Below are 13,888 nucleotides of genomic sequence, written 5' to 3'. Positions count from 1 at the left end.
CAGCACATTCTAGAGAGCATGCTTTGCCTACAGGCCCTAGCCAAGATCAGGATTCCATTGTGCTAGATGCGGCACAGACACACACAGGCATCAGGCTCCCTGGCTGGACTACATCTCCCAGAACCAGTCATGTGATTCCCTGAGACACCACTGAGAGTAGAAAGTTGAGTCCGCATTGTATTGTTGAAGATGTTGTCCTCCAGGGAACCCAGTCTATAGTAGACAATGGGGGCCCAAATTACAACTCCCAAAAGGCAAGAGCAATGTAGTTTACTGTTGATCTGACATGAAAAAAATCATTTTAGGTCAATTCAACAAAACAAAAACATCCAATTTAAGGAATGTCAGTGTTTCATTTCAATCAAAAATGGCAGAACAGAATGTTTTGACATTTCTGAATAATTGTTTTTCAGAATTTTGTTTTATGAAAAAATTTGTATTTTCATACTGTTTCAGGATGAAACCAAATATGGAAATGTTGGAATTTCCCGTGGCATGGAAATTCTGAATTTTGCTCAGCTCACATGAAGAGTTTCATTTTGAACCTACAAATCTTGGAGCCCCACTGGGAGTCATGCCACTATACTGATCTCATGTTTTGGATTTCTCAGCTTTTGATAAAGAATTATTAATCTCAGTAAGGATGAGGTGGCCCATCTATCAGTCACATTCAACTGGCATACACTTGGCAAAATTCCTAGAATTTTCATAAAATATTCCAGGATGAAATGAAGCCTTTATATCTTGTTCCACAGGATTAGAGAATATTAGTGAATAATATTAATCATGCTTTATGCTTTCTATATTTTACCATCTGCCTTTGAAAAACACTAGGGATGTTATTTCCTTGGTGTCATGCCACTGGGTGAATTCCAAAGATCACATGAACTTAGAAATACTTTTTGCTTGAGCGCTAATGGAAGTACGCCTCTCAATTTAGTGGTTTATTGATTAATATTTAATTGAAAGTCAAATAAAAAATTAAACAGGCAGATGATTCAATCATATGCAAAGGAACAACATCCCTGGCTAATGTTGTCTGACAAATGACAAAAGTGGCATTTCCAAGAGTAGGAACAAATATTAATACATAGTGATGGTGCTATGATTTTAAAAAGTGTGTTTTGCTTGACAGTAGTATTACTGTAAACATCCCACAGAGAAAAATCCTCTGACAGACACATCTGACATCCAGCTTTAATACACTTTGCATTACTTATGAAAACAGTAGGTGGTATTCATCAAAGGGAACTAATAATTGATTTCCTTGAAGTTTCATGAACCACTTGTAAGGACTTGGTCAGAAAGAAAAAGAAAGAAAGAAAAACAAACAAACAAGCAAAAAATAGCAATGAGCTTTCTGCTATGTAAATGCTGCAGGTTCTTTACATTATGTCTGGTGCTGTGATACCCGGTGGTCAAATTCTTTAGACACACACATTCTATGAATAGCATTTCTGTGCCTGTCTGCAAGTAACAATCTGTCTTTTTAATTATTCTTTTTCATTACTGAACCCAAATTGGTTCATGTCACCCTCTTTGGCTGATATTTCAGCTCAAACACTAACATGCTATCTGGTGAGGTTTCCTGGCTTTCATCCATTCATAGATGAAACCATAAATGGCCAGATCCTAAGAAGTGCTGATGTCTGCTCTTTCGAAGCAGTGGGAGTTTTGGAGTTCATTGTCTTTTGGGATCATGCATGTTGTGCAGGGATACAAAACTTTTCCTCTCTATTTTACAAACTTTTTTTAATCAAACCCAAACAATGTTTTGAGCTGGTTACCATTTTATCCAAATCTGGCTACCACTCCCTCAGAAAAAAATCTATTAGATTCACAAATAGAGGTATTTTTGAACTTGCTGTGTTTTGAGGTATCTGTAATTAAATTGATGCTGCAATCACTGTTTTGCATGCAACCATAGCAGCTTGTGTGTGAGAGAAAGTAGGATACCTCCTATCTTCTGAAGATGCAGTTATTACATTTTGAAGGATAAAAGGTCTTTTTTTATTCATTCCAATTTCTCTTTACCTTTGTGTTTATTGTGCAACATACACAGAGTTTCCCTGGCAAATTCCTATGGCTTGCAAAAGAATACATGAAGTGCTGCATTGCCGAATTATCACCACCAGAAATTTGACAATGAGCATGGGGTGGGGAAGAACAACTCTGATCTAACATTTGACTACTACCTGGATTCTGTGCTGTGGCAATTTAAAATTCTGATGCTCTGATATTCTGTGAAATTCAAAGGAATGACATGTATTTTTTGCTAGAGGTTCATATTGCATGTTTTAGCTAGTGTGTTAAGCAGCCTCAAAACGGATAATGTAATTGTGGGCAAATAGGAAATATTAAACACTGATAACATTATCCCCTTGAAATCAATGGCAACACGCTCATTTCAGTGGGCCCAGTAGCGATATTAGCTGTATGTAGGCATGAAATTAAGGTTGTCCTGACAATGTAAAGGTGGGGGGTTAAAAACAGTTGGTTCATTCTTCTTCCCTTTGCATGCACTCTGCTGTAACAATTCATTTCTTTGTGACTGGCATGCTGCTTAAAAAAAAATCCACTCTGACAGTCAGAGGTCCATCATTCATTAATCTGATACCATACTCAAACCTTTTCTGTCATGTGAGAAATATTCAGGGGTCTATAGATTAGGCAGTGAACAGGCACTATCCCACTTCAGGCAAAAAAGAAACCTTTAATCTCTGTTAAAACTCTGTGACAAAGTATAATAGCTGGTTTCAACAGCATTTCAACCAAGTTCATTAGACTCTGCATAAGGAGAGCAGATTTTAAAGGCTGGCTTAGAAAGTAATCAGTTGGTCTCCAGATGGTCCAAATGTGACTCTTCAGGAGTATGCATGTTAAAAACCCTGTATAAGTACAGTCCTTTCTTTATTTGAATGCTTTGTAGCTCTCAGGCCAAAGCTATCAAATGTGTTGGTGAGTCAGCAGCTAGTGCTGAAGGAAAGCAAACTGAAACCTTCCCATTCCTATGAGAGACAGTGCTCATTGTTTAGCCTGAAGCACTCAGGTGCTTTATCTCCTTTCCTGGGTGTGTTTATTTTCATATCTGACAAAGCTGCAATGCTTAATTTATTTAAATGTATTCTGGATTGGTAATGAAAATGTTCCTATTCTTTCTCCCCCCTCCCCCATTTTACTTTTATTGTGCTGAAAAATGGTTTATGTAATGGATGAAGGCATAAGTAATAGTGTTCAATTAATTTTTATTACTTTGTAGTCCTTCATGGGTGTTTTGTTCTTTTCAGATGAAAGATTGATATAGCAGTATGAACCAGAGCCACATACCAGAGGCACATCTAGACTGTTGGACTAATGGCTTACTTATTAATATTCATGAGCCATCTCATTTAGCAGGCGCTCTTGGGACTTGATTAAAGTAAGGAACACTGCTATTGCTGCTGTAGCTGGAAAGAGCCTTATGTATGACACAGCTAAGCAGTATCAGTCTTTGGGGTCGGCTGTGACTAACTGCGGCAACGTGCAGATTCTTGTATCTAGCTTTTTTTTAATCAAGGACTACGTTTGGGAGAATGAAGTTCAAAGGCTCTTTCTGAAGTTTTTAGGTTCACTCTTCTAACATGTGCTTTGTGTTTTGATCCCAAAGGTCCGGAGGAAGAGATGACCATGTAGATACTACAGCCTGAGTGCAGCATAATGGGAAATGGTGAATGGAATGGAGCTGGTCTGCAGCCTTGAAAGCAGCCATCCTGCGGACTATCACTTGGTCAGGGACACCTCAGTCATCAGAGGCATTCTCCACTGAGTTCACTGAACACCCACTGGATTCTTCTTAATCCCTTAGGTTGGAATTTGAGTTTCCTCCCTTGCTATTTTGAAGCAATTTTAAAATTCCGTCTGGTGCACAGAGTGGAGCAATACAATCAGCAACAATGGGTGACATGACAAACAGCGACTTCTATACCAAGAACCAAAGAAACGAGGCCAACCATGCAGGAGAGTTTGGGTGCTCGCTGGAGGAGCTGCGCTCCCTCATGGAACTCAGAGGAACAGAAGCAGTAGTAAAAATTAAGGAGACGTATGGGGACACAGAGGGCCTCTGCAGGCATTTACAGACATCACCAACAGAAGGTAAATGTGTTTCCCTTTCTTCATTTGAGTCAGGGGTTGTGCTGGGTGGTGAGATTCATATAAAGGACGTCCACCTAAAGTAAATGGTGGAGGGGGTAATCTTGCTTCCCTTCTGAACTAGGATTCATACAGCACTTCTGTTATTCCCAACAATGACAGTATACCACTACAAAGGAAAAACACCTCTGAAAAGGGAAATGAATAAAGACCTAGACAACCTGCTTGTCAAATATGGCTACTTGTTAAAGCTAGTGTGAGAGTGTAAAAATAAGGCTGCATATTCAAGTTGTGAATGTGCTAATTCCATTTTAAATAGCAGACAAATAACTAAATGAGAAATTCAGCTCCAATTTTATAGCAAAAGAAAATTTGCATTCTGAGGATGCTCTAACTTGTGGATATTTTTTGGGGCGCAAGAGGAGAATTACTTTGAAGGAATTGTTATTCTATACAGGTATCTAGTGGTATGAAGAGAACTTTTAGGTTATGGATATTAAATTGGTCAAAAGGGCAATATACAGTATATATTTTCTTATGACTTACCTTGACTTCTGGTAATACCGTAGATAATTTTGCTTAGGTTACTATTTGACTATGAGTATTTGCTTTTTCTATTGGTAACTGCAACACTGGGCCTTCCTCCATTTAATAAGCTGAGTCATAATCATTCAATAGTCTATTCTCATAAATTGCCCATAGCATTTAATGCTAAATGTATTTTCATATCTAAAAGAGAAAGGAACACATTAGGTTAATAACACTGTCTTTGAAGCTATAGTATTCATTGTCTTTGTCTTCTTTTGTAATGCCACCAAGACCCACTCATTCATTTTAACATTTTCCCCCCTTTTTCAGAGGTAGAAGTTAGTTTAATGTCTGATTCTTTTTTTTTTAAGTAACCTTTTAAAATTAGTCATTTCGACATGAGTAAGGAACTAATTACTGAAATTCCTGAAGTATTAGTTTAGTGATAAGCATGTCACTTTATTATAATATCATGTAATGTGATATTATAAGCTTACATAAGGAAAAGAGTCTTCGGGAAATAGATAAGTGTTTGTCTTAAATAAATTCTTCTTAGCCCTACACATACTGCTTTTCAGTTACCTATTATGGTCAAGTGTTGGCACTACGATAAAGATTTAGTCCGCTTAGTAATGATTTACTAGGCAAAACTACCAAAAAATGAGCAGCAAGTTCTAGAAGTACCACAACCTTCACATATCATGATGTACTGTAGAAGAAACAATGCAACAGGAATACTGTGGAGAAGATCTTGGTGTAGTACAGTATGTGCTAATATACAAATATGGCAATACCTCTGAGATACATAACTCAGTACACCCGTTAAATATCTGTGGAACTTTATGGACCAGATTTGTAGCTTGAGCAAGTCATCAGAACATCATGGACTTCAAGGGAGCTTTGTCAGTTTAACCAGCTGAAAGCCTAGCCTAATGCATACTTGGATGGAATTGTTAATTGCTTTTTCTGCACAGTATGAAACACAAAAGGAACATTATTCCTTATACCCAGACAGACTGCATGGAACCAAGTAATATGGTATGCTGACTCCACTATTAATCTGCATGTGATACTTCATATAAAATAACATTTCCCAAGCCCTCAATTTTGATCTTTATTTTTAAACTTGTGGCTTGGAAACATGTCTTTTAGGTGGGAATACTACGGACTGATTGGTTTCAGAGTAGCAGCCATGTTAGTCTGTACTCGCAAAAAGAAAAGGAGTACTTGTGGCACCTTAGAGACTAACAAATTTACTTGATCATAAGCTTTCGTGAGCTACAGCTCACTTCATCGGATGCATGCTCAAATAAATTTGTTAGTCTCAAAGGTGCCAAAAGTACTCCTTTTCTTTTTATGGACTGATTGTACACTATATTGAAATATTTTTGAATACATGCAGAGAGGGCTTTGTACGCTGGGAATCTATCTAGTTGGGGATAAAAGTCAAACTTCAAAGGGATAGTGATAGGTCAAACTTTAAATATATTTTTAAAAATAGAGCCTCATGCATTCTACTAAAACTTGTATCCCTCTTCACTGTCATTTGCATTCAACACTATTAAGATGACATTTTATAGGATCTTCTTTTGCTATGGAATGAAGGAAACAATCAAAATGGAGTTTGTTCGTATGGACATGAGTTTCACATGCACCTGGAATAGTAATAGGACCAAGAGCTCAGAAAATTGCCAAGCTGGTTGTATACATTTTCAGAGGGTAATCCCATGGAGTTTTCTTTCTTGCAATGAGTAACAAGTTACATCCTTGGATGCCACAGATCCCTTGAGGGCAATCTGTACGGAAGCATGTGGCTCTGCAGCCCAAAGATTCAGCCAGCCTACCTTCAGTGACACCCATGCTGCTTGAGCTTCCTCTACCAGCAGCCACGCCCTCAAAATCCCCAAAGGACATTTTCACATTGCTGAATGCTGCAGATTCCCTGCAGGGCTTGTGTGACCCCAGGCCACTTCCTCTCCATTACAAGATCCACAAACTTTGGTTGGTGAGGATCCTGTGCATGGCTACATGAGAGGGCTGTGGTGGTTACTCTGCATGCACAGATCTACGGAGCAAGTACCACCTCAACATTACAACACTCAATTTATTTTCATGGTGTATTGAATAAGTGTAAGAGCTGATAGAAAAATTTCACCTGAAAGCTAACACTTGACATTTCACCATATTGAAATATATCTGACCTGAGTCTATTTGCCTGTATGATATCATATTAGGAAGTTTATAAGGTGTAATTAGTGAAGAATTTTGTCTGCTATACCTTTCCCATGTTGATATTTGATTTAGTGCCTACACCCTGCTAGGAAGAACCACTTAAACTCAAAGTGGCTGTTTGAGGTCTGGTTTAAAGCCTTTGAAATTATGGCACCTAAGTTAGACAATGCAAATATAACTCAACCCTTGTTGTTACTGTTGTACATACCCTTTCTTGTGCTTTTTGAATTCAGGTTATTAAATATCTAACCTCATATATTAATGCTAAGAAGAGTTTGACAGAGCATACTGATTAATATAGTAAGATATACCGAGTGAACATATAATATATTTTGTCAGTTACATGTCTTCTTTAGACTCTTCTTTACATTTTCATTGATCTTGTGTTTCCTAACTGTAGATGTGGTGTGGATCCTTGTTCTCATTATTCTTAAGGAATTTCTTGCTATAAAGTATGGCTTTATTGTATTGGAAAGCTACTATTTAGGCTTTATTGAAAAGCCCATGAAAACCCTTTCTGTGGGGAAAATACAAATATGTCCCTGCTTGAGCTCAAATTAATTTTCATTAAAATATTTTAAATAGTTTTTCTTAACATGGTGGTACAAAAATCAAGGAGCACCCAGCTATCTGTCAGTGTACAAGACACCATCTGAACCAGTTGAACAGCTCTGTGTTGATAGTTGTATAACTTTACACGGAATTTGAGTCTGTGAGGCCACCTCAAGCGTAATGATACCTTAGGAAGGAGGAAAGACTACTGTTACCATGTGCTGAGTTAGCTGGAAGAATATCAGATGTATTCCTTCCAGAAATTAATATATAAATATATTTAATCGAACATTTTATGTAGTGTGCGCTAATATAAGATATGCAAGACATTTTTTCTTCAGAGAACAGCAAAACTATCCATTCCTTTTAATAGTAATTAATATATTAATTATTTAAGTGAGAAATCATGTGAGACAGTTTTTCAGAGGTAAGATCCTGAAATGTAAAAGCAAAAGGTGTCTTTAATACTGATGCATGTGTTATCTCGTTCACTTCTACATCCATCTAGAGAAGCAGCTGTTGCCTTGGTAATATCTGTGCTGTCATGTCTGAAGCAGCACCTCCAAGAGATGTTACATTTTAGCGATGGTGTTACAGCACCAGAGAATAAGCTTGTCAGCTGCTGTACAGTAATTATCTGATGTATCAGTCTTTTAGAAATGGGGTTGGTGCAAACTGAAGACCCATTTAAGACCCAAACTTTAAAGACTGAGTCAATGGCACCTGGATTTTAATCACCTCTGGATTTAACAGTCAAAACTAAAATCACCCCATTTTCTAGCAGCGTCTCTTCTGTAAAAAGACTATGATAAGCAGAAAGAATCAATGTGCAATTTAACCATATATTCATTTTCAGAAACCAGCTTTTGTGTACGGTAACTATCCTCTTGCTAAGGAATTGTGTAATGTTTATCTTGCACCTCCTTCCCCACTGTTTTTGTTTTCAAATGGGTGGTTGTTATACAGCAGATATAAATTGACAGTGGCTGCTGAACAAGTGTGGGTTTATTTAATTTTTAGTTATGACAATCCAATAAAGCCTTACATAATTTTATTAAAATATTCAAACGGAGTCACTAAGGAGCAAAAACCAACAGTGTAACAAAACGGACCAATTATTTGGTGCCACAAAACAGGAGAGACCAACAAACAAAGCTAGCAAAGCCGGAACAGAGACTTACGGTATATAAACCAGTGGAGACGCTCCAGCCTGTTTCCGTTAAAATATGGTCACATGAGTTTTCCATCAGTTCTAAATCCTTTCAAAGGTACTCTGAATAATTAAATGTTAGAACAGTAATGTAAGTTAAAAGTTATTTAAATAAAAATTATTTTAATACAGAAGTTTAGTATTGAACCAGACTGATTTACAAAAAATTAAAACCTTCAAACTGATAAGTAAGTGGAAGCTAGACATTTGTACGGCAATTGAAATTGCCACAGAATGGGAAGGAATGCTCCTAGGAATGCACTGATGCAAAATTTAGAAAAATATAAGGCAACAGTGGAAGAGAGGGAGATAACTGTAACAAGGTTAGCATAAAAAACTAGAAGATACATTATACAACAGAAAGAGTCAAGAAAACAATGAAGTCTTTCAATGAGCACTATATGTACCTTTCTAGTTTTTAGTGTCAGGGAAACAAATGTTGGCTTCTAAGAAATTGTTGTAGTGAAATCTGACACACCATAAATGGTGACAAAAACAGAGCAAATGGAAGATTATGAAAGGGAAGGAATTAGTAATTCATAGGCTGAGTTTTAATTTGTTTGTGCCTGATTTTGTTTGAGCTGGCTGAAAGTTTGACAGTTTCTATGCAGGATTGTAGGTTTTTTAACATCAAGATTAATGTAAAAGTCTAGATATTTAAACTTTTGAGGACCATTTTACACAGCTGTTCTAGATTAATTTTAAGTACTAGGTGACTTTCTGAAAATTGTGTGATATTTTAATTAAAATACTTGCTCCAGAACCCAAGCGCAGCGTCTCAAAGACAGTGAAAGATATGCCCATGCATGTTTTCCTTACAGATTGCTGCACTAATTAACTCATTCCTTTCTTTTGTGTTTTCAGAAAATCATTTTTATTTCATGCCTATTTGCCAACACACATGCAGGATTCAGACTTGATGTTCATATCCTATCCCTGATTTGTGTATGTACATACATGTATCTAAAAGAAAAGCAGGGCTTTAAACAGTGAAAGCCGTCTTCTTTTGCTGCCAAAGCCCTTCCCAGTTAGCACAGTGAAGTAAGGTCTGATTCTGCATGTTTCCTAGCCTTTTCACATACTAAACTTCTATTTTCTCAGACAAGTAGAGAAAGGGACTAACTTTTAAATACATGTTTAACTTTGTTCACATTATCATATGCAGTATGTTGGAACTTTTTGTGCCTAAATAGAGCACATATTGCCTCATATTTTTCTATGACCACTTTAATAGATAAACTGATTGCCCCCCCCCCCCGCACCTCCAGTTATAATAAACCACCTTCTAACAGTCTCCTTAGACCCCTACTCCTACCCCACCTAAGAAAGCAGTTGCACTTTGCACCATGTCCAGAAGGTTTTAAAAGTCTGAGCTCTAGTGTAACAAGTGGGGGAAAGCACGTTCCCAAGTCAACTGGACCTCACGGAGGATGTCCTGCCAGCAGCACTTCTCAACAGAGGGAACTCCAATTTGAGCATTTTTGCTCATCAGAACTGAAGTATCCCATGCCCATTTACTATTGCTGCTTTTCCTTGTTCAGATGCCGCATAGAACCCGAGGGTGGGATTCACCGGGGCACACAGGCATCTAACTGCCACTGGAGATGACTAACTGCAACATTTAGGCCCTGCTTGCATTCACAGAACACCTGCTCATCTGCCGTCTAACATTGTAAGCACCTAAAATTCCTGGATTCCTAAGTTTCCTCTGTTAAAGACCCCTAGGTGACTAACTTTTAGCAGCTGGGCATGCGCACTGAGTCCTGACACTGCCCAATTGTTCAGTACCTAACTCGCTCCTAAGCCCCAGTGTGATTCACAAACTAGGAGTCCCCCTTTCCTGTGCTGCTTTTGGAGCCCAATTGGATAGGTGTGCTCAGAGCATATCTAAACCGACACAACACCCCACTTATAATCTTTAGCCTGGTCATTAGAGCATTCATCCAGTATGTGGGAGACCAGGGTTCAGTCTCTCTCTGCCTGCTTTGTGGTGCAGGGAGTTGAACTTGGGTATCCCATCTCCCCAGACGGTGCCCAAACCACAGGGCGACAGGATTTTTGGGGCGGGGCAGGAGTGTCACTCAGTTTCTCCTGTTGAAACTGTTCCACTGTGTAAAATAGTTAAATATTCATTGGGCCAGACAGAGAGTTAGAATGACTTTATAGACCTCTCACCTAGGAGGTGGGAGACCGAGGTTACAGTCTTCCTGTGCCAATTAATGATTAATTATCTATACACAGTAGAACAGCTGAGTGTTGGGTGCCGAAGCCCCCTTTGTGAATACTACCCCAAGTGTATTGGAATTGTCTGGGCATTTAATACAAATTTATCCAAAACTAAATTAAGTTCCTTTGCAAATCCCTACCATCCTTCAGTGTGATAATGGAGCTGAATTCATTGGGAACATAAGGGCCAATGCTCTCCTCTGTAGGTTAATGCTGCCTACCAAAGGTGGGAAGATTCTGGAAGTTTCCACTTAGTTTCCTCCAGGTTATTTGTGTCAGAGGGTGGAAAGTTTGCCCCCAAAACCCACAGTACGTGCTGGAGACAAGAGCCATCTGCTTGGGTGCCCTGTTTTTTTTCTGCAGCTGGACTCTCCCAGTCACCTTTTGAACTCATGGCAATATAGGCCTGATCTCTGCTGACGTGCACTCTCCTGCTGGGTTCTACCTTGCAAAAGTTGACCCCCTACAAGATAATATTGATCCAGGCACCATTAACTTGTGCTAGGTTTCCCTATGGTATTGTGCGTGGAAACAATGCAGCGTATAGCATCCATTTTTTCAGCCTTGATACCTCCAGAAGGAGGCAAGAGAAAAGGGTAGAGGGGTATACAGTGGAGTTGCCACTTACCCTGCTATACCTTCCTAACCTGGATCCTTGGATTGTGCTCCCCTTCCATTCACCACAATGGAAAGGAGAAACCAGATTATTACTGTTCATCTGGCTCTTCTCACATGCGTTCTATGGAGAAACTGGATCTGACCCAAGGCCATATTGGGAAAGAAGTGTCAGAGTAGATTTTGAATGACATCTGATAACAGTTAAAAAAATGCTCAGGAAGAAGTCTATGCATAGGGAACTTATATAGCACATGCTGTTTAGAATAGACAGATGGCACCCCTGGGACAGGAGTATACACTATTTGTGTGAGTAGAGCTCAGAGTCGGTAATAATATATGTAGGAATTTGATGCTGCTCAGAATCCCAGTCAGTCCATTTCTTTAATCTGGGGGGCAAATTATACCCCGATACACATTCTTTCAACTTCCGCTGACCATTAGCGCTTGCTTAAATTTATGAGTGGGGCTAAGTGGGTAGAACCTATGACATTTCCCTCAAGGACACTTCCTGCTTAGGATATTGGCACTGTTAGTACCATCTGTAGCAGCTTTACAGTAACTGCGACTGCTTCACTGGAGATGTAAAACCTGTGTTTAAACACTCAGCACATCTCGAGTATATTTGCTGCAAATTAAAACTTCTCAAGCTGTGCTATACTTGCCACTTGCCCCAGTGACCCTTTCCCCAGGCAGTGTTCACACCTCTAGTGGGACAGAACATTTTAAAATTGCAGTATGAGAAATGTTACACTTAACACACACACGTAACAGCAGAAGAAAATTAACTTCTATAAAGCCCATGTAAACCATTTTAATATTGTTTCCAGAAGCTAAATCCATCTCTTAGCTCAGCATCAGCAGTAAGCTGGTATACAAACAGGTTGGCTTTTCCAGGAGTTCAAAGAATACAAGTACATATTCACACAGAAATAGGGAACACAGCAGGAAACCAACAGGATGTAGTTACGATTCATTGTTTACACTTGTCTCTACTTCCTAAACAGCCCAGGCTTAACTGATAATGATGTGTTGTCTAGGATGAGTCTCCTGGGGTTGCTTTTATGTGTAATGTCTCAGGCCAGTCTGTCAGCACATAGTATCTTATTTCAGTCTCACATATTCTTGGGAGACTAATGACTGGCCATTTTCTTGATCTAGACTAGGGAGGTCTCATCATATTGCAAAAGAGCTGTTATATTGTGTGTACATCCCTGTTCTTAGCAAGCACCAGAACAGAGCCCTCCCAATTGGACATAAATTTCTGAGAAACCCTCATGCCTGCTATTTTCTCACCCACAGTTTATTCTCCGATCAATCCCTTCTGGATTTCAGCATGACATTTTCTTTGATCAGCCTTTGGCTTTGGTATCTGAGAAGTTCAAAGTTAGAGACCACTCCACTGGTCACCATTAGTTGTGAGCCCAGTCACCCAAATGTATATTCTGTCCCAGAGCCCACTGCCTCATGGGGCAGCAAACTTGATTAATAACTGAAACCACTATCTCTCAACCTCATAGCCTGTTGAAGCTCTTTTATGTGTTGATGTTTGGAGGATGGATAGCTGCTGATGCATTTTGCATAACCAATAGGGATTTGAACAAGAAAGTGTATTTTAACATTGAATTTCTATCCTTTGGCATTATTTAGAAGCAGGGTCACAAATATTCAAGTGCAGCAGGCTTAATTAGTGTTTGAAAATTCCCATGAAGTGGAATTTAATTACAGATTGAACTGAAATCTATATACTCATTGTAAATACCTCACAATGCCAATTAACTGGAGGTCTATGCTAGCAATCTATTCCTAATTTGGAGTTAGGAAGTGAGTGGGTATTTTTGGCGCCTATCTCTAGCTCAGGTACAAGCTTGTTTTCTCTCTCTGTTCCTCCAAAAAAGGCATCACAGTGATAAATTTAAAATATGAGTTGTGTATAAAGTTGGTGAGATTAGCGTTTGTAAAATGGTATTTGACATTCAGTGTTCCTTTGTTGATGTGATAAGTGGATTTCTCTTTGAGTCATGCAGCATGAATACATTTATGACCCACAGAAATTAGTTATTGTCCCCTGTATAAATGATTTTTTAACGTAAGTATTAGAGCAGTGGATATTATGGGGACGGAGTTGTCACGCTCCATTATTGCATCCAAAGCGGCAAAATTTCTACTAGTGAGGAATTAGTACCTGTCTACCACGCATTTCAAATTGTGACCACATTATTATGATTAATCATGTTTATTCTGGTAGTGCCTAAGGACCAGCCAGGAGTGGGGCCCGATTGTAGTAGGTACTGTACAAACAGAGAGCAATAGACAGTGCCTCCCCTGAAGAGCTTACAGTCTAAACAGACCAGACAGACACAGGGTCAGGTGAGGAGGAGGACATACAAGCAGACT

General features: G+C 38.9%; 1 protein-coding gene across 17 annotated transcripts in view; it reads left to right on the top strand.

Annotated features, from left to right (window-relative positions):
• The window catches only part of ATP2B2 (ATPase plasma membrane Ca2+ transporting 2), a 708,548-nt gene that overhangs the window by 377,093 nt on the left and 317,567 nt on the right, over window positions 1–13,888 (top strand). For all 17 annotated transcript variants that reach the window (XM_043550962.1, XM_043550952.1, XM_043550956.1 and 14 more), the window contains one exon: window positions 3,647–4,131. In XM_043550962.1, coding sequence (XP_043406897.1) covers window positions 3,933–4,131 — 199 coding nt within the window. In that variant the 5' untranslated portion in view covers window positions 3,647–3,932. The remainder of the gene's footprint in view (window positions 1–3,646; window positions 4,132–13,888) is intronic.

The sequence above is a fragment of the Chelonia mydas genome, chromosome 7 (assembly GCF_015237465.2).
Source record: "Chelonia mydas isolate rCheMyd1 chromosome 7, rCheMyd1.pri.v2, whole genome shotgun sequence".
In the NCBI taxonomy this organism is placed as follows: Eukaryota; Metazoa; Chordata; order Testudines; family Cheloniidae; genus Chelonia; species Chelonia mydas.
The sequence above is the reverse complement of the archived record's forward strand: the minus strand, read 5'-3'. Positions and strand labels throughout refer to the sequence as shown.